At 55.9% G+C, this 25,772-nt stretch overlaps 2 protein-coding genes across 4 annotated transcripts; one reads left to right on the forward strand and one right to left on the reverse strand.

Moving 5' to 3' along the window:
- Nucleotides 1–3,760: 3,760 nt before the first annotated feature.
- LOC102456347 (fibrinogen-like protein 1-like protein) lies at nucleotides 3,761–13,637 on the reverse strand. Its single transcript, XM_075914113.2, has 3 exons — nucleotides 13,534–13,637; nucleotides 6,214–6,315; nucleotides 3,761–4,576 (listed from the first exon to the last, which is right to left on the reverse strand). Exons 1-3 carry the CDS (start codon nucleotides 13,535–13,537, stop codon nucleotides 3,942–3,944), a joined length of 741 nt encoding a protein of 246 aa, XP_075770228.2. The 5' UTR covers nucleotides 13,538–13,637; the 3' UTR covers nucleotides 3,761–3,941.
- Nucleotides 13,638–17,786: 4,149 nt separating this feature from the next.
- LOC112543688 (fibrinogen-like protein 1-like protein) lies at nucleotides 17,787–23,038 on the forward strand. Of its 3 annotated transcripts, none has more exons than XM_075914104.2 (4): nucleotides 17,787–17,955; nucleotides 19,760–19,900; nucleotides 20,510–20,596; nucleotides 21,863–23,038. In XM_075914104.2, exons 1-4 carry the CDS (start codon nucleotides 17,937–17,939, stop codon nucleotides 22,489–22,491), a joined length of 876 nt encoding a protein of 291 aa, XP_075770219.2. In that variant the 5' UTR covers nucleotides 17,787–17,936; the 3' UTR covers nucleotides 22,492–23,038. The 3 variants fall into 3 exon arrangements, with proteins under 3 accessions (XP_075770219.2, XP_075770217.2, XP_075770218.2); XM_075914102.2 differs by having other exon boundaries at nucleotides 17,802–17,955; nucleotides 20,468–20,596; nucleotides 21,863–23,033; XM_075914103.2 differs by having other exon boundaries at nucleotides 17,805–17,940; nucleotides 20,468–20,596; nucleotides 21,863–23,033.
- The last annotated feature ends 2,734 nt before the right edge of the window (nucleotides 23,039–25,772 follow it).

A 25,772-nucleotide genomic window follows, 5' to 3' on the forward strand; every position in this document is an offset into this window, starting at 1 on the left:
TGTCACAACGGCAGGGGCTGTGGCTGAGCAATATTCCCTGCCCAGGCCTGGGTGCTACTAGCTGCAAGTGCTGCCTTGGCTGCCCTAGGTTCTCTTCCAGGAGAAGAGCCTTATCTGGGGGGAGGCTGTATCAGGCCCGCCCGGAGAGGCAGGCTCCCAGGTACTCTGCTGGGGCTGATAAGGCTCCTTAGCACAGCTTCCCTCCAGACAAATTCCAGCTCCAGACACCTGACAGCTCCATAGCAGGGCAGCATTCCCAGAGTGCCTCAGGGTGGGGGCAAGGGAGTAGCACCTGCCTCCCCCATAGGGCAGGTGCTGGAAGTGTTAGTGAACCACACACCTACTGGGTGTGGGGCACTGACCCATGAAGCGGCATGTAGACCACTTACAGAGAGGCTGTGTCTACACTGGCCACTTATTCCGGAAAATCAGCCGCTTTTCCGGAATAACTTGCCAGCTGTCTACACTGGCCCCTTGAATTTCCGGAAAAGCACTGATGAGCTAATGTAAAATCGTCAGTGTTTTTCCGGAAAAACTATGCTGCTCCCGTTCGGGCAAAAGTCCTTTTCCGGAAAAACTGTTCCAGAAAAGGGCCAGTGTAGACAGCCCAGATTTCTTTTCTGCAAAAAAGCCCCGATTGCGAAAATGGCGATCAGGGCTTTTTTGCGGAAAAGCGCGTCTACATTGGCACAGACGCTTTTCCGCAAAAAGTGCGTTTCTGGAAAAGCAGCCTGCCAATGTAGAGGCGCTTTTTCAGAAAATGTTTATAACAGAAAAGTTTTCCGTTTTAAGCATTTCCGGAAAAGGGTGCCAGTGTAGACGTAGCCAGAGAGTATGCGTTTGCTCTATGGCCTTAGCTGAGATCTGGTTGGGATTACACTAGCGGGGCAGTGGGTGACCCCATGGTTTGGGGAGGCGAGCTACCCCAACTCTACCCAGTGTCCCCCAAGGGTCCGTCCTAGGACCAATCCTAGTCAATTTATTCATAAATGATCTGGAGAAAGGGGCAAGCAGTGAGGTAGTAAAGTTTGCAGATGATACCAAACTGATTAAGATAGTCAAGACAGAAGCAGACTGTGAAGAACTTCAAAAAGATCTCACCAAACTGAGTGATTGGGCAACAAAATGGCAAATGAAGTTTAATGTGGATACGTGTAAAGTAACGCACGTTGGAAAAAATAACCCCAACTATACGTATAATATGATGGAGGCTAATTTGGCTATGACAAATCAGGAAAGGGATCTTGGAGTTATCATGGACAGTTCTCTGAAAATATCCACACAGTGTGCAGCGGTGGTCAAAAAGGCAAATAGGATACTAGGAATTATTAAGAAAGGGATAGAAAATAAAACACAGAATATCTTACTGCCCCTGTATAAAACTATGGTACGCCCACATCTTGAGTACTGTGTACAGATGTGGTCTCCTCACCTCCAAAAAGATATTTTGGCCTTGGAAAGGGTTCAGAAAAGGGCAACTGAAACGATTAGGGGTTTAGAACGGGTCCCATATGAAGAGAGGCTAAAGCGACTGGGACTTTTCAGTTTAGAAAAGAGGAGACTAAGGGGGGATATGATAGAGGTCTATAAAATCATGAGTGGTGTGGAGAGCGTGAATAAAGAAAAGTTATCCATTAGTTCCCATAATATAAGGACTAGAGGACACCAAATGAAATTAATGGGTAGCAGGTTTAAAACTAATACGCGAAAGTTCTTCTTCACATAGCATGTAGTCAACCTGTGGAACTCCTTGCCAGAGGAGGCTGTGAAGGCTAGGGCTATAACAGAGTTTAAAGAGAAGCTAGATAAATTCATGGAGGTTAGGTCCATAAAAGGCTATTAGCCAGGGGATAGAATTGGTGTCCCTGGCCTCTGTTTATCAGAGGCTGGAGATGGATGGCAGGAGACAAATTGCTTGATCATTGTCTTTGGTCCACCTCCTCCGGGGCACCTGGTGCTGGCCGCTGTCGGCAGACAGGCTACTGGGCTAGATGGACCTTTGGTCTGACCCAGTACGGCTGTTCTTATGTTCTTATGTACCCCTTTCACCCAAGGCCCTGCCCTGCGTGGGTGCTGCTGGCTTCTACCTCCCCCATGCAAATGGCCCAATGGAGCCTCCCTATACATACTCAGCAGGGCCAGTGGACAGGCTGCTTGGGCTGTGCTGAAGGTCCAGGAAGGGAGTGAAAAGATGCAGGTTTTTTTGAGGGGTGGGGGACTCCTCCCTCCTCCCCCCAATCTCCATCCCTGTTGGCAGATCACCTGGGCCTGTGTCAGGACCCACCTTTGGGCTGCAGCCCACAGTTTGGAAACCCCGCCCTGGGGAGAACTGCCTGAGTACAGCTACCTTGTTCTTTCCCCTCTGGCACGTGCACCCTCCCCCAGCTGTTAACATTGCCAGTGGGCAGCATTGGGGCAGAGTTAGCCCTTTACGGGCAGACGGAAGCAAAACGAGCATTGGGTGTCAGGCTGACAAGTCAGGACGTGGGAGCAGGCGTGTACCCTGTTCTGGGTGGAGTTAAAGCTCCCTTGACATAGCTGGGAGGAGGCATCTTCACTTAGCACAGCCGGAAGGAGGTTTCACCTAGAACAAGCCGAGAGGGTCTGAGCCGAGGAACTAGTGCCAGGTAGGCACAGGACTAGGCTACTGCTCTGAGGAGGGGCATGTGAGCTGGGAGCAACGCAGCCCAGACATGGAGGCAGAGCAGGAAAACTGCGTGAGTCCATGAGCATGAGGGACAAGGAGTCCTGTGGCACCTTATAGACTAAGGCTGTGTCTACACTGGCGCGATCTCGCACAAAAGCGGCTGCTCTTGCGCAAAAACTTGCTGCCTGTCTACACTGGCCGCGTGTTGTTGTGCAAGGAAACTGACGTTCTAGTGTATGAAATTAGGGCATCTTGTGCGAGGACTCTGACGCTCCCGCTCACGAATAAGCCCTCTTGTGCAAGAGCTCTTCCGGAAGAGGCCAGTATAGACAGGCACCATGAATTTCTTGCGCAAGAAAGCCCTACCGTTAAAATGGCCATCGGAGCTTTCTTGTGCGAGAGAGCATCCACACTGGCACGGATGGTCTTGCGCAAAAGCACATCTCTTGTGCTAAGGCACATGCCAGTGTAGACGCTCTCTTCTGGAAGGGTTCTTGCGCAAGAACTCTTCCGCAAAAGAGTTTTTGCATGAGAACGCGCCAGTGTAGACGTAGCCTATCAGATGTACAGGAGCATGAGCTTTCGTGGGCAAAGACCCGCTTCGTCAGATGCCCGTGAGCAGGGTGTGTCTCGGACGCACTGGAGGCTTGGAGCTGAGAGCGGGGAGGCGGTTCTGTTATTGGTTCCTCCTTGTGTCCAGTGAAGCAGACGCGTGTATGTTCCTTGGAAATAAACAAGATTGCCTCAGTGGGAATGGCAGACTCCTCTGGCCTTCATCTCCCCGAACACCCCCAGGGCCCAGGCAGCAGCAGCGTTATCGTGTAGCTTCATTGCATGTCTACCAAATGCACCTGGCTTGGAACCCAAACTCACTGGCATCAGGCGTGCAGGGCTCAGCTGGAAAGTCCTGGCTTCCTGTTCCTTCCCTGGAATCAGTTGCTCTAAATGCAGGTTCCTGATTCCCTGCTCACTAATGCCGAGGGGAAATGGCAGGGCTGGGAGGAGCAAGGTAAATGTGGGCCTAAGGGTTGAGTGACATGGGTACAGCGGGGGGGGGGGGGGGGCTCCCTTTACACACAGTAATCGCCCTCTGGACATCATTAAACACCCAGCCAGGGGCACCACTCAGAGTTTATTACAGGGATCTACCAGGCAGAAGCTTACAGGGAATGGGATGAAGAGAGCAGAGGCACTGCAGGGCCTAGAGAGGGTCTGGAGCTCCGTGCCTGGGCTCATATTGTTGCCCTTCTCCGTGGCGCTGGCTCCCGGGGAGGAAGAGCTTGCCCCGCCAGCCTTAGCACACGTCTGTTGGCTTCACCAGGATGAAGGAGGCCTTGCACTCCCCACTGCTGCAGAACCCGGCCCAGTAGATGTAGCCTTTCGCATTCAGCAGCACGTTCTGGCACTTGTCGTACCACCAGCCTCCGTAGCTACTTGCGCAGTTCCCGCTGGCTTGGTCCTGGTCGCGATCGTGCGTGCTAAACTTCATGTTGTCGTGTATGCCCCCCTTGCCGGCGTGATAGGTGGTGAGATAGTCCTCGGCATCCCCCAGGTATCTGCCCAGCCGCAGCGGGTACCCGCTGGCCTCATCCTCCACGCGGAAGATGTCGTACTCCGCAGAGCGGGTGGTGTTGGATTTGTCCACCACGACAAAGCGGACCTTGTAGGTGTTCTGATGGGTGAGCAGGAACAGGTACTCGTTGCCCATCCAGTAATCGTTCTGCACATTCCCAAAGCCGTACTTGTAGGTGCTCCAGGACTCCCGCCAGGTGATCTCTGTATTATGAGAATTTCTCTGCACCACGGTCCAGCCTTTGCCTTCGGTGTCCATGTCACACCACACCACCTGCGGGGGAGAGCCTGCCGGCTGGATGACATAGATCCCACTGGGGCTGTCTAGGGGGATGCAGCTGCAGTCCCTGGGGAACCCTGAAATGCCACAGACAGTGGGGTTAAGGGGCGGTTGAAAGAGAGAGCCAGGGGGTTCCGAGACAGACCCTAAGTATTTCCCAATTCTACAGGCTCTGCCCTGGCCACAGCATCCGGCTCCAGCTGGCAACCTTTGTTTTGTGTGAAATTAGTTTCTTCCCCTGCTGGTTCTGAAGAAATCCTCCCAAAGAGGAGTCCGGGGTAAGCCCCGGCCCTGTCCCCTCCTGGAGTCTGTGCTGCGGGGGGAATCGATCCAGCTGGGGCTGCTCCCCCCATCTCCGTGCAGACTGAATTGGGAAACCGACACGGGCCGGGGTAAATGGGGCTGGCAAAGAGCGGAAGGGAGACGGGCACCAGACGGCCCTTGGCATCCAGTCTGCTCTAAACACCCTGCTCTCGCCGGTGCCTTGGAAACTTCCAGCCAACGTCCTGTTGCGGGGCTTGGAGGGGTGCCCAGAACTGGCTGGGTACAACGAGAACACCGTGGTAATAACGGCCCCGCCCCTCCCTACGGTCCTCCCTTGAGCCTGAGTCCCCAGCTCCCCTTCCCCCCCAGGTCAGCCTCCCTGTGTGCCCCCCCAGCCCCTTTATGTGCCCCTCACGTCTGGCCCCTCCCCGTAGCTGAGCTGAGGAGGAGGAGCTGCTGAGCACTACAGGGGGCTGCCAGTGGGGCCGGCTGAGACCCCTGCCTTCCTGGGCAAGCCCCTGGGCAGCCCCCCCCCCCGAGCACTACTAGCCCCAGGTAGCTCCATGTGCAGCCTCCTCTCTGCTCAGGTTATCAGCTGGTCCGTGGTGGGGGGAGGTGGGGCCAAGGCAGGGTGAGGTTTGAGCAGCCCAGAGCCCAGGGGACGCTGATGCCTGTGCCCTCTGTCACAGAGGCGGCTCTGGAGAGCCAGGGGACTCCTCGGTCAGGCCGCTTTAGTGTAGGGGGGGGGTTACACTTGGTCCTTGATGGTGAAACTGAAGCGTAGCAATCGGCCAGTCGGGGGATTGCACCCTGGTCCCTACAGCGGCTCTGCCCTGAGCTGGTTCTTCTGCCCCTCCAGGCTCACAAAGCGAAGCAACAAGCAGCAGCTCCCACACCCCAGCTGGCCCGTTCCCAGGGGCTGGAGGCCTCCAGAGGGGGTGGGCCTGCTGCACGGGGAGGACTCCGCTTCTCTTGGGGCCCTGCGCTGGCGGAGGGTGGCTAGACGGCACGTTCCATGGACACGTGAATGCAGGGATTGCACACGGGCCAGGCCGACATTAGAGGCTTTTTTCAGAAAAGAAGAACGTGCTCCGCACTTTGCGTAGCTTTTTCCGATTGCTTTTCCAGAAGAGGCTTTGCTGCCATTTGGCCCCATTTAAAACAGGGCCAAATGGAGGAAAAGCCTCCTCTTTCGGCGGAGCCCTTACGCCTCCTAGAACGAGGTACACAGGGCTCCCCGAAAGAGCCTTTGCTCTTTGGCAAAAAAAAGCAGAAGAGCAAACGTGTTCTCTGGATGCAGCGAAGTTTTCCCAGGATACCTCTGATATCCCGGGAAAACTCGCAGTTAAGATGTCCCCTGGGAGGGGGGAGAGGAGCATAATCAGGCCCACGAGACCCTGATCTTGAATGTGGCTGATGCTAGGTGCTCGCCGCTTGGTCCTCTACTCACCTTTCTTGTCTTTTAGGGCCCCAGTGCCCTGCATGGGGGCTGTGCAAAGCAGTGTCAGCACCGACAGCATCAAGAAACGCAGGAGTGAGTTGGGCTGGAACCCTGCAAGGAACAGAAACCACTGGACATGAGACAAGGGTTAGGTAATTGACCACTGAGGTCATGGATTTCAGGAAGGCAGATTTTGATAAGCTCAGAGAACTTGTAGGTAAGGTCCCATGGGAAGCAAGACTGAAGGGAAAAACAACTCAGGAGAGTTGGAAGTATTTCAAAGGGACGTTGTTAAGGGCCCAAAAGCAAACAATTCCGCTGTGTAGGGCTGTGTCCAGACTCCATGCCTCCGTCGACGGAGGCATGTAGATTAGCCAGCTCGGAAGAGGGAAATGAAGCCGCGATTAAAATAATCGCGGCTTCATTTAAATTTAAATGGCTGCCCCGATCTGCCGATCAGCTGTTTGTCGGCAGATCGGGAGAGTCTGGACGCGATGCCCCGACAAAGAAGCCTTTCTTCATCGACACAGGTAAACCTGGTTTCACGAGGCTTACCTGTGTCGATGAAGAAAGGCTTCTTTGTCGGGGCATTGCGTCCAGACTCCCCCGATCTGCCGACAAACAGCTGATCGGCAGATCGGGGCAGCCATTTAAATTTAAATGAAGCCGCGATTATTTTAATCGCGGCTTCATTTCCCTCTTCCGATCTGGCTAATCTACATGCCTCCGTCGAAGGAGGCTTGTAGTCTAGACACACCCTAGGAAAGATAGAAAATATGGCAAAAGACCAGCTTGGCTTAACAAGGAGATCTTGCATGATCTCAAAATAAAAAAGGAGTCCTATAAAAAATGGAAACTAGGACAACTAACAAAGGATGAATATAGGCAAGCAACACGGGAATGCAGGGGCAAGATTAGAAAGGCAAAGGCACAAAATGAGATCAAACTAGCTACAGGCATAAAGGGAAACAAGAAGACTTTTTATAAATACATTAAAACCAAGAGGAAGACTAAGGACAGGGTAGGCCCACTGCTTAGTGAGGAGGGAGAAGCAGTAACAGGAAACTTGGAAATGGCAGAGATGCTCAATGACTTCTTTGTTTCGGTCTTCACCGAGAAGTCTGGAGGTGTGCCTAAAGTAGTGAATACAAGCAGAGAGAGGGTAAGTAACACAACGAACAAGTTAAAAATCACTTAGGAAAGTTAGATGTCAGCAAGTCACCAGGTCCTGATGAAATGCATCCCAGGATACTCAAGGAGCTGATAGAGGAGGTATCTGAGCCTTTAGCTATGATTTTTGAAAAATCATGGCAGACAGGGGAGATTCCAGAAGACTGGAAAAGGGCAAATATTGTGCCCATCTATAAAAAGGGGAATAAGAACAACCCAGGAAACTACAGACCGGTCAGTTTAACGTCTGTCCCAGGGAAGATAATGGAGCAAGTAATTAAGGAAATCATATGCAAACACTTGGAAGGTAATAAAGTGATAGGGAATAGCCAGCATGGGTTTGTGAAGAACAAGTCATGCCAAACTAATCTGATAGCTTTCTTTGATAGGATAACGAGCTTTGTGGATAAGGGAGAAGCGGTGGATGTCATATACCTAGACTTTAGTAAGGCATTTGATACGGTCTCGCATGATATTCTTATTGATAAACTAGGCAAATATAACTTAGATAGGGCCACAATAAGGTGGGTGCATAATTGGCTGGATAACCATAGTCAGAGAGTTGTTGTTAACGGTGCTAAATCCTGCTGGAAAGGGATAACATGTGGAGTTCTGCAAGGGTCTGTTTTGGGACCCATACTGTTCAATACCTTCATCAATGATGTAGATATTGGGATAGATAGTACGCTTATTAAGTTTGCAGATGATACCAAACTGGGTGGGGTTGCGACTTCTTTGGAGGATAGGGACATAATTCAAAATGACCTTAGCAAGTTAGAGAAATGGTCAGAGGTAAACAGGATGAGGTTTAATAAAGAGAAATGCAAAGTGCTCCACTTAGGAAGGAACAATCAGTTCCATACATACAAGATGGGAAGCGACTGTCTAGGAAGGAGCATGGCGGAAAGGGATCTAGGGGTCATAGTGGACCACAAGTTGAATATGAGTCAACAGTGTGATGCTGTTGCAAAAAAAGCAAATATGATTCTAGGTTGTATCAACAGGTGTGTTGTAAGCAAAACTCGTGAAGTCATTCTGCCGCTCTACTCTGCACTAGTTAGGCCTCAGCTGGAGTACTGTGTCCAGTTCTGGGCACCACATTTCAAGAAAGATGTGGAGAAATTGGAAAGGGTACAGAGAAGAGCGACAAGAATGATTAAAGGTTTAGAGAACATGACCTATGAAGCCAGGCTTCATGAACTGGGCTTGTTTAGTTTGGAAAAAAGAAGATTAAGGGGGGACATTAGATCATCAGTGTTCTTGCGCAAATTCAAGCGGCCAGTGTAGACAGCTGGCAAGTTTTTCCGCAAAAGCAGCTGCATTTGCGGAAAAACTTGCCAGTCTAGATGCAGCCTACATGTATAAATAATAAGATTAGTAAACTAGAGTGACTCATATTGAAATAACAGGTCTCACAGAATCTTGGTGGAACGAGGATAATCAACGGGATGAAGTAATAACCAGGGTATGAAATATATTGGAAGGACAGAACAAGTTGTGCTGGTGGGGGAGTGACACTACATGTGAAAGAAAGCATCGTATCAAATGAAGTAAAAACCTTAACGGAACTAATCGTACCATCAGATCTTTATGGATACTAATTCCATGCTCTAACAATAAGACTATTGCAGTAGGGATATATTACTGACCCAACTGACCAGGACGGGGATAATGACTATAAAATGCTCAGGGAGATTAGAGAGAGACCATAAAAATAAAAATCCTCAATAATAGTGGGGGAGTTCAACTATCCCGCTATAGAGATCTTAAAAGACAGCTTCTTGGACAAGCTGGTTCTGGGACACACGAGAGGCGAGGCAGTTCTTGATTTGGTCCTAAGTGGAGCGCAGGATCTGGTCCAGGAGGTTACTGTAGCTGGACTGCTTGGAAAAACTGACCACAATATAGTTAATATAATTATATTTTTCCTCCCTGTGGTGGGAAAAACATCACAGAAGCCCAACACTGCGGCGTTTAATTTCAGAAAGGGGAACTACACAGAAAGGAGGAGGTTAGTTAAACAAATTTAAAGGTACAGTGCCAGAAGTGAAATCCCTGCAAGCTGCATGGAAACGTTTGAAAGATGCTATAATAGCTGCTCAATTTAAATGTATGCCCCAAATTTAAAAAACAACAAAAACACAGTAAGGGGACCCAAAAAGTGCCACTTACTAGCCAAGTAAAAGAAACAGCGAGAGGTAAAAAGGCATCATTTAAAAAGCAGACGTTAAATCCTCGTGAGGAAAATAGAAAGGAGCATAAGCTCTGTCAAATAAAGTGTAAAAATGTAATTAGGAAGGTCAAAAACTATCTGAAGAGCCGCTAACCAAAAACTCAAAAAGTAATCTCTGTCTCTCTGGGGGCGGGGGAGGGAAATGGTTGTGGTTGGCGCAGATGCGGGCATGGCCGCGAGGGGAGGGGAAGGGGCAGAGAGAAAAGGCCAGGGCAGCCAGGGGTGGTGGGAAGGAGAGAAAGGCCAGGGATGCTGCAGTCTGGCCCTTCCCAGGATTCCCCCACCCCCAGAGAGGGGGTTGACACATGTAACAAGTAGGAGGCGCAGCCCCCTAGTAGGTATAATAAAGCCCTAGGGCTGTGTCTACACTACAGGGCTTTTGTGCAAAACCAGCTGTGTTTGTGCAAAAACCCGCGGAGCATCCACACCTCAAGCGTGTTTTTGCGCAAGAAAATGTATAGTGAAACGGCAGAACAGAGGGCTTTTGGCAGTGTAGGGCTTTTTCTACAAGGCATAACGCCTTTTTGCACAAGAGTTCTTGCACAAAAAGGTGTGTGTGGACGCCTAACAGGGGTTTCTTGGGCAGAAAGAGCCTATCAGAAAAAGCACAGGTGCTCCAATGGCCATTCTGTTAATGGGCATCAGAACTTTCTTGCACAAGAGTGTGCATGCAGTGTGGATGCTCTCTTGCGCAAAAGCACCTTGCTTTTGCGATGTGCTTTTGCGGTGTGGACACGCTTTTGGCACGAAGTTTTTGCGAGAGATCTCTTCTGCAAAAAGCTTCTCGCGCAAAAACCCTGGACTGTGTCTAGACTGGCAAGTTTTTCTGCAAAAGCAGCTGCGTTTGCTGAAAAACTTGCCAGCTGTCTACACTGGCCGCTTGAATTTGCGCAAGAACACTGATGATCTCATGTAAGATAATCAGTGCTTTTTGCGGAAATACTATGCTGCTCCCGTTCGGGCAAAAGTCCTTTGCACAAAAGCTTTTGCACACAAGGGCCAGTGTCGACAGCTCAGATTTGTTTTGCGCAAAAAAGCCCCGATGGCGAAAATGGCGATCGGGGCTTTTTTGCACAAAAGCGCGTCTAGATTGGCCACGGACTCTTTTCCGCAAAAAAGATCTAGATGCCAATCTAGATGCTCTTATCCGCAAATGCTTTTCACGGAAAACTTTTCCGTGAAAAGCATTTGCGGAAAATCATGCCAGGCTAGACGCAGCCCTGCTAACCTGCTGGCTCTGCCCATATATGGGTCGGGGTTGTTTCTAGAGAGACATTCCTTGTTGTTCTCAGCAACCCAGCCAGCTGGAAAGTAGGGGAATGAACTGCAGAATCTCAGCCATTCACTTGCATAGTGGGAGAGGTTAGGAGATTTGCCCCAGTCTCTTATTTAGGTCCACGAGGTAACGAATGTGTGTGCAGCAGGGATCTCCAACCTTTTTAAGCACCAGATCACTTTTTCAATTTAAGTGCAATGTAAGATCTACCTCAAACCCAAATCCCCTTGCCCCACTTCCTTCCCGCCCCTTCTTTGAGGCCCTGCCGCTGCTCCACCCCTTCTCGGAGGCCTCCCCCTGCTCACTCCATCCCCCTTTCTCCCCAAATCTCATTTGCTTTCACCAAGCTGGGGGAGGGAGAGAGGGTGCAGGCTCTGGTCTTCAGCCAAGGAGTTTAGAGTGTGGGAGGGGCTCCGGGATTAGCCCAGGGTGGGGGATGGGGTGCGAGCTCTGGGAGTTTGGCTGCAGGGGGACTCACGTCTGGGGCAGGAGGTTGGGAGGAGGTTCAGGGCTCGGACAGGGGTTCAGGAAGGAGGCCCTGGCTGGGCTCTGTTTGATTGAGATGGCTGCTGGGTGGTGGAGCAGTGGGGCTAAGGCAGCCTTACTCCTGGCCTGGCCCTGCACTGCTCCTGAAAACAGCCGGCACGTACAGCAATGGCTCCATAGTGCCATGTGCTGCCCTGCATCTACAGGTACTGAGCCCACAGCTGCTCCTGACCACGGTTCCACGTTCTTGACCAAGGGGAGCTGCAGGAGCCGTGTCTGCAGGCAAGGACAGCGTGTGGAGACCCCCGGCTCTGCCTCTCTCAGGGGCTGCAGGGAGATGCCAGCCACTTCCAGGAGCAGCAATTAGCACCGGGATAATTAATCCAGCTGCAACAGGTTTGGCATTTTAGAACTCACTCCTCCAAGAATTAAATCGAAGCATAAGAGCAAAATGAAAATGAGGAAACGCACCCACCAGTCAAAACCCCCAAATAAAACACTTTGCAAGCAGTAAAAGTAGTGACAATGATCCCTAGATATGTGCTGGGTGGGGAGATGGGCGAGGGACAGTGTGTGTGTGTGAGAATGTCAGAGACGCACACGGTGTGAGAGTGACAGAGATTTGCACTGACAAGCTCCCTCCACCCCCTTCTCTCTGACTGGAGACAAGGTGCAGGAGTGGGGGGAGGCAGGGACACCCTGACAGCAATGCCCCGTCTCTTCTCCCTCCCACACCCTGCACAGCAAGCAGGAGGCTCCCAGGGGGGCAGCTCCAAGGCAGGGGGCAGGAACCTCATGACAGTGGGTGGAGGGGCCACTGAAGTGCCAGCGCTCGGTAGCTTCCTGGCCAGACCAGTCAGGATCCCCTGTCAGAGGCTCCAAGATCTATCGGTAGATCCCGATCGACTGGTTGGTGACCGCTGCTGCAGAGAATGTTTTCAGTGCTCGCTGTCAAGCCTGTTTCAGTGCGGTGTTGCCAAGAGAGAAAGTCAACAGCTAAGGCCTGCCAGTAACCATGACAGAAATCATGATGGAAATGAATTAAAAAGAGAAAGAGAGAGAGAGAGAGAGAGCAGGGTACATCAGTGGTGCGCAACCTGTGGGTCGTGGCATTTTGATCCAGCCGGCCGGGGGCCCCCCGGCGTGCGGCTCATGAATGAAAAAAGCTTGTGCATCCCTGGCGTACATGGCACATGGAAAAACACGGTTACGGTAGAAACACGTCTTCATAGACATATTTCATTAGAACTCTCAGGAAATGTCCCAGCCCAAATCGTTCTGAGAAGCTGCCATCAGTGTCAGGTTTCATTGCGAGAGAGCTGAGTCGCCCCCGGCAGGCGAAGGGCTGAGGCTTTTGGAGGAGAAAGATTTCAGTGAGTCTCACAAGCCAGGACTAAAATGTTTTGACTGAAGTGAAATAACAGTCTGGGGTCAACCCGCCTTCAAAACACGCTCCCCATTTCTTGACTCTGCCCTCTAGCAGCCATTGGCACCGAGTAATCATTGCGGTCTGGTGGGAGGGAGACTGGGCTTAACTCAGAGGGCCTGAGTTCTACCTGTGACCATGCTCTGTGCCTTAGTTTCCCCTTTTGTAAAATAGTGCTTATGTTAGATCCTTTTTATTCTAAAGTACTTGGGCCACAATCCCCAAGGGGACTTGGGGCAGGGAGGGACGATTCCTGCCTAGGGTCCAGCAGCAAGCTGAGGAGGGGACCCCCACAAGGCTCTTGGTATACCATGGTCTGGGGGGGACACTCTGTACCAGCCAGGGGTCACTGCCAGACTTGTCGCTAGCCTGGCTTACCCTGCAGCATGCGCTTGCTGGGGGAAATGCTGCCCCGTTTCAAAGAAGCAGCAGCGTGTACCTCACTGTGCCGGTCCCTTGGGCCTTGGCCTGTAGGCCTGTGGAAGCAGAGGGTGCACCAGGGTTCCCCTCCCTCCCATGCACCTGTCGGAACTGGGGAGCGGAGCTGAGAAGAGCGCAGGCTGCCCACTCCGTGCCAATAGCTGCTGCCTCTGGGCAGGTTCCCGAAGGCTCCTGGAGCCCCGGAGGAGAATGCACTTGCCCACCGCACCTCCCCATGTGCCAACACCGCCTGCAGCTCTGGCCTCATCCCCAGGTTCCGGCCCCCCGGGAAGTGCTGGGCATCTCAGTAAAACTCACCCATCCCGAGGCTGCAGCTGAGCGGAGTTAGCAATCGGCAGTGTCCTGTGTCCACCTCCGAAAGCGGAGCTGGGATGCCCTCCCTTTATGCAGAGAGCACCACCCCACACCCAGCTTCTCTTGCTGCTCCAACTGCTGGCGCCCAGCCTGGCCTGTGGGCCGGGGGAGCCCCCCTGGCACGCCTGCCCCTTCTGTATTTACTGCAGATACCAGCTCGCTTGGGCTCCCCCATTCCCAGGAATGCCAGGATTTCGGAAAACAGGCCGGGGTCAGCCAAGGATGAATGTCTCGGCAGGACTCAGCGGCGTACCGCTGCCTTTCGGACACAGAGAGCACGAGAGGGAGAAGATGAAGCCAGTGGAGATGGTGGGGATGGGGGCTGTGCAGTACGTGATTGGGAATGTGACACTTGTGCCAGGCGATTAGAAGCAGCAAGATTCAGGGTCTAAGGGCTCCTCTTAGCATTGCGAACCAGAACCAGCTGGAAACCTCTCTCCCGGAGACCTGGGGAACTAACCCCCACACCCCTAAGAGGCGGCTCCCCCCTCAGAGGCCCTCGCCTGCGAGGAGGAGAGAAATGCAGTGTCGGGGGGAAACACCCTGCGTTGGACTGAAAGTTCTGGGTCCTGTGAGTGCAAAGCCCCCCCTGCAGTGTACGGCGCAGCAGATTTCTGCCTCAGTTTCCCACCTCGAGGTGAGACAGTCCAAAGACCAAATATCCCTTTGGTGCACCCTCCCCTTTCCCTCAGCGCGCCCCACACCTGGTTCACTGGCCAAGTTCAGCCGAGTGTCCAAGAGTAGAGGGCATTTGGGCGGGTTCAGCTTCTGTCCCCAGGAGAGAAGGGGCAGGCCAGGGGGCCTCTGCTCAGCCTTGCTGCTGCCCCATGCTGCCACCTCTGCCTTCAGCTGCTATGCCGCGCTCTGTGGGGCCTCTGGCCTGGAGTGAGTCCAGCTCCCTGGAAACCCCCTTGTGCTGTTTGCTCCACTGCAGCCCCCATGCCACCAGCTCAGAGCTGGCAAATGTCATTGCAGAGCCTTTGGCCATGACCTTTGAAAAGTCGTGGAGATCGGGAGAGATCCCGGATGACTGGAAAAAGGCAAACGTAGTGGCCATCTGCAAAAACGGGAAGAAGGACGATCCAGGGAACTATAGGCCGGTCAGTCTTACCTCGGTTCCTGGAAAAATCATGGAAGGGATCCTTAAGGAATCCATTTTGAGGCACTTGGAAGAGAGGAAAGTGATCAGGAATAGTCAGGATGGATTCACAAAGGGCAAGTTGTGCCTGACCAATCTGATTAGCTTCTATGATGAGGTAACTGGCTCGGTGAACGTGGGAAAGTCAGTGGATGTTATATACCTTGACTTTAGCAAGGCTTTTGATACGGTCTCCCACAATATTCTTGCCAGCAAGTTAAGGGAATGTGGATTGGATAAATTGGACGGTAAGATGGATAGAAAGCTGGCGAGATGGCCGGGCCCAGTGGGTAGTGATCAACGGCTCGATGTCAGGATGGTGGTCGGTTTCTAGTGGAATGCCCCAAGGTTCAGTTCTAGGACCAGTTTTGTTTAATATCTTTATTAATGACCTGGATGAGGGCATGGATTGCACCCTCAGCAAGCTTGCAGATGACACTAAGCTAAGGGGAGAGGTAGATACACTTGAGGGCAGAGATGGGGTCCAGAGTGACTTAGACAAATTGGAGGATTGGGCCACAAGAAATCCGACAAGGTTCAACAAGGACAAGTGTAGAGTCCTGCACTTGGGACGGAAGAATCCCAAGCATTGTTACAGGCTGGGGGTCAACCAGCTAAGTAGTAATTCTGCAGAAAAGGACCTGGGGGTTACAGTGGATGAGAAGCTGCATATGAGTCAACAGTGTGCTCTTGTAGCCAAGAAGGCTAGTGGCATATTAGATTGCACTAAGAAGAGCACTGCCAGCAGATCCAGAGATGTCATTATTCCCCTTTATTCGGCTCTGGTGAGGCCACATCTGAAGTATTGTGTCCAGTTCTGGGCCATCCACTACAAAAAGGTTGTGGACGCATTGGAGAGGCTCCAGTGGAGGGCAACCAAAATGATGAGGGGGCTGGAGCATATGACTTATGAGGAGAGGCTGAGGGAGTTGGGTCTGTTTAGTCTGCAGAAGTGAAGAGTGAGGGGGGATTTGATAGCAGCCTTCAACTTCCTGAAGGGAGGTTCCAAAGAGGATGGAGAGAGGCTGTTCCCAGTAGTGACAGATGGCAGAACAAGGAACAGTGGTCTCAAGTTGCGGTGGGAAAGGTCCAGGTTGGATATTAGAAAAAACTATTTTACTAGGAGGGTGGTGAAGCCCTGGGATGGGTTCCCTAGGGAAGTGGTGGAGTCTCCATCCCTAGAGGTGTTTAAGTCTCGGCTTGACAAAGCCCTGGCTGGGTTGATTTAATTGGGATTGGTCCTGCCTTGAGCTGGTCCCTGCCACGCTGCAGCCTTGCCACTAGAGCCAGGAGGGTGCCACGGGTCACAGGGGAAGTGGCCCAGGGAACAGAAGGCAGTGGAGGGAAGTAGAGGGGCAGGACAAGGCTGCTGCCCGAGAGACCCTGTGTCAGGGCCATAGTAGTGGGTGGGCCTGCCCCCACCCCTTTTCCCCCTTGTACTGTGTCTAGCCACCATTGCTGCGTGGCCTGGAAGGATCGTGGCTTGCCCCTGAGGTCAGGGGCTAGACTGAGGCTGCCGTTGGCCACGGTGGCAGCCTGCTGATGCCCCCTGGGAAGGAGCGAGAGACGATTGGGGTGGGCACTGCTGATGGGTTTGCTCCACTGCAGTGTCCTGAAGGGGACACAGTGGTCTGGGAGAGATGCGGGTCTGGAACTGGAGCGAGGAGGGGAAACAGCAGCCAGAAGGCAGTGCCCTGCGGATGAAAGGATGAATTCCCCAGATCTGCCGGCAGGAGGTGCTGTGGTGCTGAGTCCCACCCCATGACAAGAGGATTAAACTAGATTCGTTTAGCAACTGCCAAAGTCTCTGCTCCATGTCATCGCCTTCTGCTGATTCAGCACCTTTGCCTGCCGCCCCGGGTGTGTGTCCCGCTGGCTTTTACATAAGGGCTGTGTCTAGACTGGCCAGTTTTTCCGGAAAATCAGCCGCTTTTCCGGACAAACTTGCCAGCTGTCTACACTGGCCGCTTGAATTTCCGCAAAAGCACTGACGATCTCATGTAAGATCGTCAATGTCCTTGCAGAAATACTATGCTGCTCCCGTTCGGGCAAAAGTCCTTTTGCGCAAAACTTTTGCGCAAGAGGGCCAGTGTCGACAGCTGAGATTTGTTTTCCGCAAAAAAGCCCCGATCGCGAAAATGTGGATCGGGGCTTTTTTTGCGGAAAAGCGCGTCTAGATTGGCAAGGACGCTTTTCTGCAAAAAGTGTTTTTGTGGGAAAGCGTCCTGCCAATCTAGACGCTCTGTTCCGAAATTGCTTTTAACGGAAAAGTTTTCTGTTAAAAGCATTTCCGGAAAATCATGCCAGTGTAGACACAGCCAAGGTGCATAAGAGCGAGCACAAACCCGGGAGAGTGCTTGTGAGTTACGGCTGAGTTGTTGGAGGTGTTCCCAGGCAGGCAGGGTCCTGGCTGGGACCGAGAGAGCAGGAGCTAGTCCACTAGCAGGAACAGCTGCGCCCTGTCCGCACGCCTTGTGACCGTCCAGCCAGCATGTCACACGCCACTCAAATGTGCGACAAGGGGAGGCCTGGATTTCCTTGCATGTCAATCACGTTTGCCTGGCGTGATGTGCAATGAACATTTGATCATTTGGAGACCAAGTTTGGGGGGCGGGGAGGGGGGGAGAACCCAGACCCACTCAAGCAGGCCCAGACCCACTCAAGCAGGCCCAGACCCACTCAAGCAGGGATTGAAGGGTGGAGGGAGAGATGCATTTTCCTATCTAGAAGTCAATGCCCATAAAGCATGGGGGGAGGGGGGGAGGGGTGGCAGCTGCAGCACCTCACTGCCCTGCCTCCCACCTTTCCTCTGCACTGTAACGTGCAGCCCACAGTTGGCTCCACTGGCATCTCTGACTCCCAGCAGCACCCAGGCGAGCCGTGTCCGCCCTGCCCTGCCCTGCCGGTTCCCCCATAGGGAATGGTTCCAGGGAAGAGCCTTATCTGGGGGGAGGCTGTACCAGGCCCACCCGGCCAGGCAGGCTCCCAGGTGCTCTGCAGGGGCTGATAAGGCTCCTTAGCCCAGCTTCCCTCCAGACACCTGACAGCTCCACCCCAGGGCAGTATCCCCAGAGCGCTGCAGGGCGGGGGCTGGGGAGGAACAGCGCCTGCCCCCCCCCGGTACAGCAGGTGCTATAAGTGCCAACCCCATTCTGCCTCTGCTAGACGCCTCTCTACCGATCCGGGGACAGACGTGCCGTGGGCAGGGATGGGTAAGGGCCGCCTCGGTGAGTCAGGGCCTGTGGGGCGGAGCTGGGCCCTGCTGCTCCGCTCTAGGGCCGGGGACGTGGGGGTGGGACGCTGGGATTAGAACCCACCAGCAGATGTGGGGCTGGAACCCAGCGTGGGGCGCTCCCCTCCCCCCGGGGCGGCGAGGAGCAGAGATGCCTGGCCTGAAAATTACGCACCCTCCGGCTGAGCCTCTGGGGCAGACACAGCAACTCGCTCCGGGGCCCGGACAGTCTGCAGAGCTGCCTCCTCTGCGGCCCGTTCAGTCCCGACCCCCCCGTGGCGCGGCCCAGCAGCGGAACGCGGGCGCAGTGACTGGCAGGGGGACAGCGACCGGGGGGGCCTTGGGGGTGGAGGGAGCAGCAGTGACACGTGCACCAAGCGCCCTAGAGAGGTGGGGCAGGACGCCGGGCGGCTGCCCTGCGGGTCACTGTCTGGCAGGACAGAGCTGGAGGGGCTCCCTGCACGGTGCCTGCTGCTGCAGCTTGGCCATGGGCCCCCAGAGCCACTAGCCCAGCTGGTGAGTGTCAGGGCTGGCGCCTGCCTGCTGCCAGCAGCCCCCGATTCCCTGAAATCCTGGCCGCCCTCCCCCCACCTTCCTGGGGCCCTGAGTGCCCCTGGCCAGCCCCCTCCCCCGACCTTCCTGGGGCCCTGAGTGCCCCTGGCCAGCCCCCTCCCCCGACCTTCCTGGGGCTCTGAGTGCCCCTGGCCAGTCCCCCCCCCCCGACCTCCCTGGGGCCCTGAGTGCCCCTGGCCAGTCCCCTCCCCCGACCTTCCTGGGGCCCTGAGTGCCCCTGGCCAGTCCCCTCCCCCGACCTTCCTGGGGCCCTGAGTGCCCCTGGCCAGCCCCCTCCCCCGACCTTCCTGGGGCCCTGAGTGCCCCTGGCCAGCCCCCTCCCCCGACCTTCCTGGGGCCCTGAGTGCCCCTGGCCAGTCCCCTCCCCCGACCTTCCTGGGGCCCTGAGTGCCCCTGGCCAGTCCCCTCCCCCGACCTTCCTGGGGCCCTGAGTGCCCCTGGCCAGTCCCCTCCCCCGACCTTCCTGGGGCCCTAAGTGCCCCTGGCCAGTCCCCTCCCCCGACCTTCCTGGGGCCCTGAGTGCCCCTGGCCAGTCCCCTCCCCCGACCTCCCTGGGGCCCTGAGTGCCCACCCAGGACCCTGTTCCCTGAAGCTCTCAGTGCCCACACAACCCTCAGTCGCCCACCCCCAATGTTTCCTCTAATTTTCTGCATCCATGTGTGGAATAATTTTGATGTGCACCCAGGCCTGTGCGGATGTGCACCAGGAGTAGAAACACATGCTGTGTGCGCTCTGCCCGTCGGCTGGGCAGCGTTGGAATCTCTCCTGGGTGGCTACCGAAGTGCTCCGCCTACAGCGAACACTGGCCTGGACCCTGCCCCCGGCCTGCCCCCCGGCTCTCGGTTCCCACCTCGCCTCTGCTCAGAGCCCTGCTCCCCAGGGCCTTAGTGCCCACCCAGCCATGGTCCCCATTTTCTCTTTTCCCCCCACTCTTCCCCTCTGCTCCAGTAGTGCCCCTGGCATAGGGGGTCTCTGTGGGGCAAGCGGCTGGAGCATTTCTCCAGGGTAAATCCCAAGCTCGCCTGGGCCTCTCCCCCTTGTGGTGTCTGTCCCAATGGGGCCAATTCCTGGCGTCTCCTCTGTGCCCGAGGGGCAAGGGCAGCGGTGTCAGCTTGTGTGGGAGCCAGCTCTGGATCGCACCGGCCCGTGGCAGCGGGAATTGGGAGCCTGGCTCCTCGGGGGCAGGTTTGCGTTCCCAGCGTCTCCCCCGCTCTCCCCTTTTGCAGCTGCCTGGATCCCTCGTCTCCTGCTCCTCGCCAGCCTCTTGGCCCTGCCAGGCCCGGGGCTGGCCCTGGAAATACACAATGGGAACATCTTCAAGGGACCCACCCACAGACTCAGGAACCACCCAAGGGCCCTGATGGCAGGTGAGTTCTATCTGCTCCTCCGGCCCTCTCAGCCGCCACAGGGGTCCCTGCCGGGCCTGGGGGCCCAGCACAGCTCCGCTTGGCTGGCATTACGCGGGGCTGAAGCCACTGGAGGAAATGACACTCCGAGCTGCGGGCGTTCGAGGAGGGAGGCAGGTGGTGGCCCAGGGGGCTGGGTGGTGGCAGATCAGGGAGAAGGCAGAGGGTGCTGGCTGCCTCGGGCCACAGAGGTGCATGGGGAAGGGGGGCAGGTGAACACAGCCCTAGGGAGAAGGTGGCAGACGGGAGGAGGCGGGAGTGCCCTGGCAGCACGGCGACGGGCGCTGTGGTAACACCCAGCTTGAGCTGGGCAGGGCCAGGCACGGCTGCGTGGGAAGGAGGCTGCTGCAGAGCCAGGGACAGGACTGGAAGCTGCAGGCTGGTGAGTGCAGAGCCAGGGGCATGGCTGGGGAGTTGGGAGGCTGCATTTGGCCCGTGCTGGAAGGGAGCAGAGCCAGGGAGGTGGGAGGGGGGAAGCTGCAGAAAGGGAAGCGGAGGCACCACTAACACGTTCCACCGCGGCCCCAGGGAGACTGGCAATGGGCGCTAAGGAACCCTCCCATCACCCAGCTCTCCCCGTTCCTGCCCCTGCACACGAGGGCGAAGGAAACCCGCGGCAGCGCAGAGACAGTGACCTGCAGCTACCGGAAGGCTACGGTACGTGTCTCCCGGGCTGGCCCTCCACACGCCCTGCAGAAATGAGCCACTCGGGCAGCCTCTGTCTGAGGGGAGGGGCAAGGTGCCGGGGCGGTGTGCTCACGCCTGGCCCCAGGGGAATCCCAGGCATCACACAGGCCCCGAGGAGCAAAGAAGCGGGTGGCAGATTTTAGGTTGTGAGGGAGGTGGCTGGCAGTGGCTGGGTCGCCAGCACCCGGTGCCCCAGGGATGGAGCTGGTCCACAGGGGGGAGGAGAAGCTTTGGCTGCGAATTGTGTGTGTGGGATGGGCCCATGTCACAAGTTTGTACGGGCCTAAAGAAACGATGCTTGGGTGCTGGCTGGGAGCACACTGGGCCGTCTCTCCCACTGCTGCAGGTGTGGGGAGGTCACGGCAAAATGCTTGCAAGAGTATTTGAGAGTTATGCGGGGGGGGGGGGAAGGAGGAGGGGGGGGCTTGTCTTGTCCAGTGCACAGGCCAATGTTAAAGAGCACTTGGCCCAGCCGTGAGCTGAGGCTGGACTGGACCTGCTGCTGTAAGATACATTTGCCCCAAGCCATACGGTGCTGTTGGCCTGCAGTGTCCAGCACATTGTAAACACCTCTAAGAAAGCCCCTGCAGGTCATGCAGCCGGGTCTGATTGTCTTCCAGGATACACACAAAGGGTATGTCTACACTAGGCCCCTAGTTCGCAGTAGGGAGGCTAATGTCGGCATTCCAAGTTGCAAATCAAGCCCGGGATTTAAATATCCTGCCCTTGATTTGCATCTTCCTGGCCGGTCGCCATTTTTTAAAATTTACAAGTCCAGCCTAACTGCCTGCGTCTACATGCGGCAGGGACCCGGTAGTTCGAAATAAAGCCCTTGTTCGAACTACGTGTTAAACCTCATTCCAGGAGGAATAACAGGGAGTTCGAACGAGGGCTTTAATTCAAAATACCGGGTCCCTGCCGCGTGTATATGTGGGCAGTTAGTCTGGACTTGTAAATTTCAAAAAATGGCGACTGGCCAGGAAGATGCAAATCAAATGCGGGATATTTAAATCCCGGGCTTGATTTGCAACTTCAAATGCCTACATTAGCCTCCCTAGTTTGAACTAGGGGGCTAGTGTAGACATTGTTGCAGCGTTTTGAAAATGTGCTTGCAAAGGGCTGGCGTGTCAGAGCAGACACTAGGGTCGGAGATGCTCTGGAGGGGCCCGTTCTCACTGGCTCAGGATGGGATGAGCAAAGCAGGGTGAGCTCCAGCAAACTCTTCCTTGTGCACAGCCTTTCCCAGGGACTGCAGCGAGATTACCTGGAACAGGGTCAGTGGTGTCTTCGTTATCCAGCCCGCCGGACTCCACCAGATCGTTGTTTCCTGTGACTTGAACAGCACCAGTGAAGGCTGGACAGTCCTCCAGAGAAACCGGCACAACACACAGCTCACCTGGTCCGAATCGTGGAGCACCTACAAATATGGCTTTGGCGACGTGCACAGTGACTACTGGCTGGGGATGGAGTACATCTATCAGATCACCAAGCAGAAAGTCTACCAGGTCAGGTTCATCATCCACGATTCCTCTGGCACCATGAAATATGCAGACTACAACCTCTTCGGTCTGGAAGATGAGTCCAAAGGCTACCGGCTGCGTCTGGGCTCCTACTCGGGGACTGCAGGGGACGCCATGACTTCAAACAGTGCTAGTTCTGTGCATGACAACATGAAGTTCACCACGAAGGACCTGGATCAGGACACTTACAGCGGGAACTGTGCGTCTAGCTATGGCGGGGGTTGGTGGTACTCGGCGTGTTATTCTGCTCGACTGAATGTCAAAGGGAGCATCACTTGGGGCAGTTTGTGTTCTGGGAACTGCCAAGCCTCTGCCATCCTCATCAAACCAGCTTCTTACTGCTAGTTGCCCCTTCCCCACCCTGCAGTCTGCAGCGAGGCCGGGCCTTGCTCCCCGAAAGGAGGGAAAGGGTTAGCCTGGGGCACAGCCAAACATCACCCCCATGGGTGCGGGGGGAGAAGTATCATGGTTCATATTTATCCAGAATGGGGCAACTTTCTCTTTTCTTTTCCTCTTCATACTTTGTAAGCTCTTCTCTACTGGGCCTTGTGCTTTGCGTTGGCTGGATTTAGTTATAGTCACAATCAGAGCAATCCTTTGCAAAGCTGCCCCGGGGAGAGGAAACGCGCTTAGCCCCACGGGGCGCTGCAGTGTTGTCTGGGCAGTGTGCCGTTCCGGAGCTCACTGGCCTGGAGGGATCCAGACGCACAGAAGGAGTTTGACAGACACACGCGCGCTGCTGCTGAGTCGGAATTAAAGCGTCAGAATAAAAAGGCATTTTGAAAAAGTGGGGGCCTGGTTCTCGTGCCACGTCCTCTCTGCTGTGCTCCCTGGGCAGCAGAGTGTGTAGAACCCAGCCCAGTGTTTGCAGCCTTCCTGCCTCGGGGGAGTTGGTCTCCCAGACCTGGCTGGGCTAGTCACCCCCAGACTTTGGCTCCCACAGATTCCTCGAGGGGAATTTTCTGCAGTGACCTAGCAGGATTTTGGAGCCAGGCCTGCCCGTCTGGAGACATCTGGGTAGGTGTAACCCAGGTCTGAGGGGCCCTTTAATAAGGTGCCCAGAAGCCAGTAGGTCTTAGTACAAAGCTAAGTGGTAGCAGACAATTTTCCGTTGGCTTCAGTGGGCTTTGGATCAGGCCCCTACTGCACGGCTGCTGCCTTTCCCCGTCGCTCCGGGCTCCCGTCCACGTTGGGCCTTTCCAAGGGGCCGAGGTGCTGAGGCTCGTCTCTCGTCTGACTGCTTCCGCGCAAATTCCTTTGGGGGCCACTTCTCCTGGGCAACCCCTGGCTCCGAGCCCCTGGCTGGGAGCTGAGCAGAGTCCGACCAGAGGAGGGGAAGAGGCAGGAGCCTCGGGGGAGCCGCTGAGCCCGAGTCAGTTTTGGCTGGTGCTGGTGACAGGTCCCTGTGGTGCCGAGTGCCGGGCGGATGAAAAGCTCTTAGCATGAGTCGGGGTGACCCTAGGACGGGGGGAGGCAAGTCCCCAGCCCCAGCCGTTCTGCCTGAGACCCTGCCCCTGCCACCTAGGGCCCCTCCATAGCTGGGCAGCCCTCCTCCCCGAACATGGGCTGACAGTGGTAGAGCACGTGTGGCCTGTGGTTCTACCCCTCCGGAGCACCCCAACCCCCCTACCCCATCCTGGAAACCCCTCCCACACCCGAACTCCCTCCTGGAGCCTGCACTCCACCTGCCCCCCAGTCTCCTGCTCTGATCCCCACCATACACGCCAAGCCCCTCGTCTCTGGCCCCACTCCAGAGCCTGGATTCCCAGGTGGAGCCCTCAACCCCTGCATCCCATGCCCGGTCCCAGTCCAGAGCCCCGTCCTGCACCCCCAACGTCTAATCCCTGGCCCCACTCCAGAGCCCACACCCCACTCCACAGCTCTCCCTCCCTCCTGCATCCCAACCGTCTGCCCTGGGCCACGGACGCTTACTGAGGGTGGAGGAGAGTGAGGGATGGTGTGGGAGGAAGGGCAAGGGGTGGAGCAGGGCTGATCAGTTTGGTGCCATTCGAAAGTTGGGGTCATTTCTGAGAGCAGGGGACGAGGATGAAGGTGGGTCGTGTCTTGTGGTCCCTGCAGAGAAGCAACATGCCAAGCAAGTTCCCAAACGCCCTCAAGAGAGCCCCGAGCATTAGACGTGGGGCCATAAGACGTATCCTGCAGCTTCTCTTCTCTGCAGCAGCGGCCCCGTGACTTCATGCAGGGCCGGATTAAGGGGTGGGCTAGCCGGGCAGCTGCCCAGGGCACCAACCTACGGGGGGCGCCCGGCTCCCGGCAGGCTGCAGCGGCCACCCGGGGCGGGAGCTTGTTAACCCCCGCAGCACCTGCCAGCAGCGCCCTTCCCCCCGTGGCCCGTGCACCCAGAGGCAGGGCCGTGCGCCCTGAGGGCGGTGCCGTGCACCTGGGACCCAGGGGGCCAAAATGGCTCGGGCCGGCCCTGACTTCATGGGCAAGGAGAATTCAATTTGCTCAGGCCAGACCCTCTCCTCATGCAGTCCAAGGCCGTGTCTACACCCCACAGTGTTGTCCCCTCACGGCAGCTTTCAGCAGCCTCGCCACAGGGAGCGCACGTTGCATTGCACCCCCTGTGGCTGGAGCGCCCCTGCTCCCCACCTAAAGCCCCTTGGCGAGAGGTGCGGCGCTTAGGGCAGCATTGGCCACATCTTCACTTCCCGGGAGATCAGTGCAGCCGCTGGGACTGGGAGCTCTGCCCATGGTCAGGGACGAGGCGGCCGGTCACTATGAATTCCCTCGCACGCCCAGCAGCTCCGGCTCGGCGGCTTTGTTTGCTGGAGGCTGCGGCCTGTGGGCGGATCCAGCTGCGCTGTGCTCTGCCCCCCAGCCAGGGGCTGCAGGGGGACTCCAGGGCTGCTCCGCGAGCCGAGGGGCTCTGACCTCCACCTTGCTGGGTGGCAGCTGGCCCCTCCGGCGGGCTCTGCCCGCATACAGCAGGGGCAGCGTTCGGCTCCGCTCTTCCGGACAAAAGGGACCCGTGGCCTCGGGCGCCCGTCAGAATCCCTCCTCTCCCCACCCAGAGGGATTCTAGCCACCACCCACGAATGATGCAAACTCCTGCTCTTTGCCCACTAGCTTTATCCAGGCCGCGTCCTCCTCCTGCCCCCTCGCAAACATCAGCGCAGTCAGGGTGACCCCTCCCCAGCCGGTGGCCAGGCTTTGCCCGGGGCATTCCCAAGGGGGCACTCTCAAAAATAGGGGCCCCACGCACAGAACTGGGTCTCCTTGTACCCAGCGTCCCAGCCCTCTCCCCCTGCTCTCCAGGGGATGCAGCAGAGAACATGGTGCTATTTAAACCAGGCGCCGCCTTGCTCCTTTAGCTCCTCCCCTCTCCCGTCATGGGTGCCCTCGGAGCGCTCACGGTTCCCCCCCCTCGTCAGCTTCAGGGCTGGCACCTTCCACCTGCCTCCGAGTTTTGGTGGGGGAGGCCAGAGTGGACTCAGCTGATCTTTGTGGCCCCAGTGCAGCAGCTTCACATCTGGTGTCCAGACCGACTGTCTCGATCCGCTCACCGATTTGCGATGCCTCTGCCTGGGCCAGGTAGAACCGGGCAGGGGGTGTCCTCCCGCTGGAGCCCCTCCTCAGCTCCGGGTTTGGGAGCCCTCCGGCTC

Source organism: Pelodiscus sinensis, chromosome 19 (genome assembly GCF_052426305.1).
Source record: "Pelodiscus sinensis isolate ZL-2025 chromosome 19, ASM5242630v1, whole genome shotgun sequence".
In the NCBI taxonomy this organism is placed as follows: Eukaryota; Metazoa; Chordata; order Testudines; family Trionychidae; genus Pelodiscus; species Pelodiscus sinensis.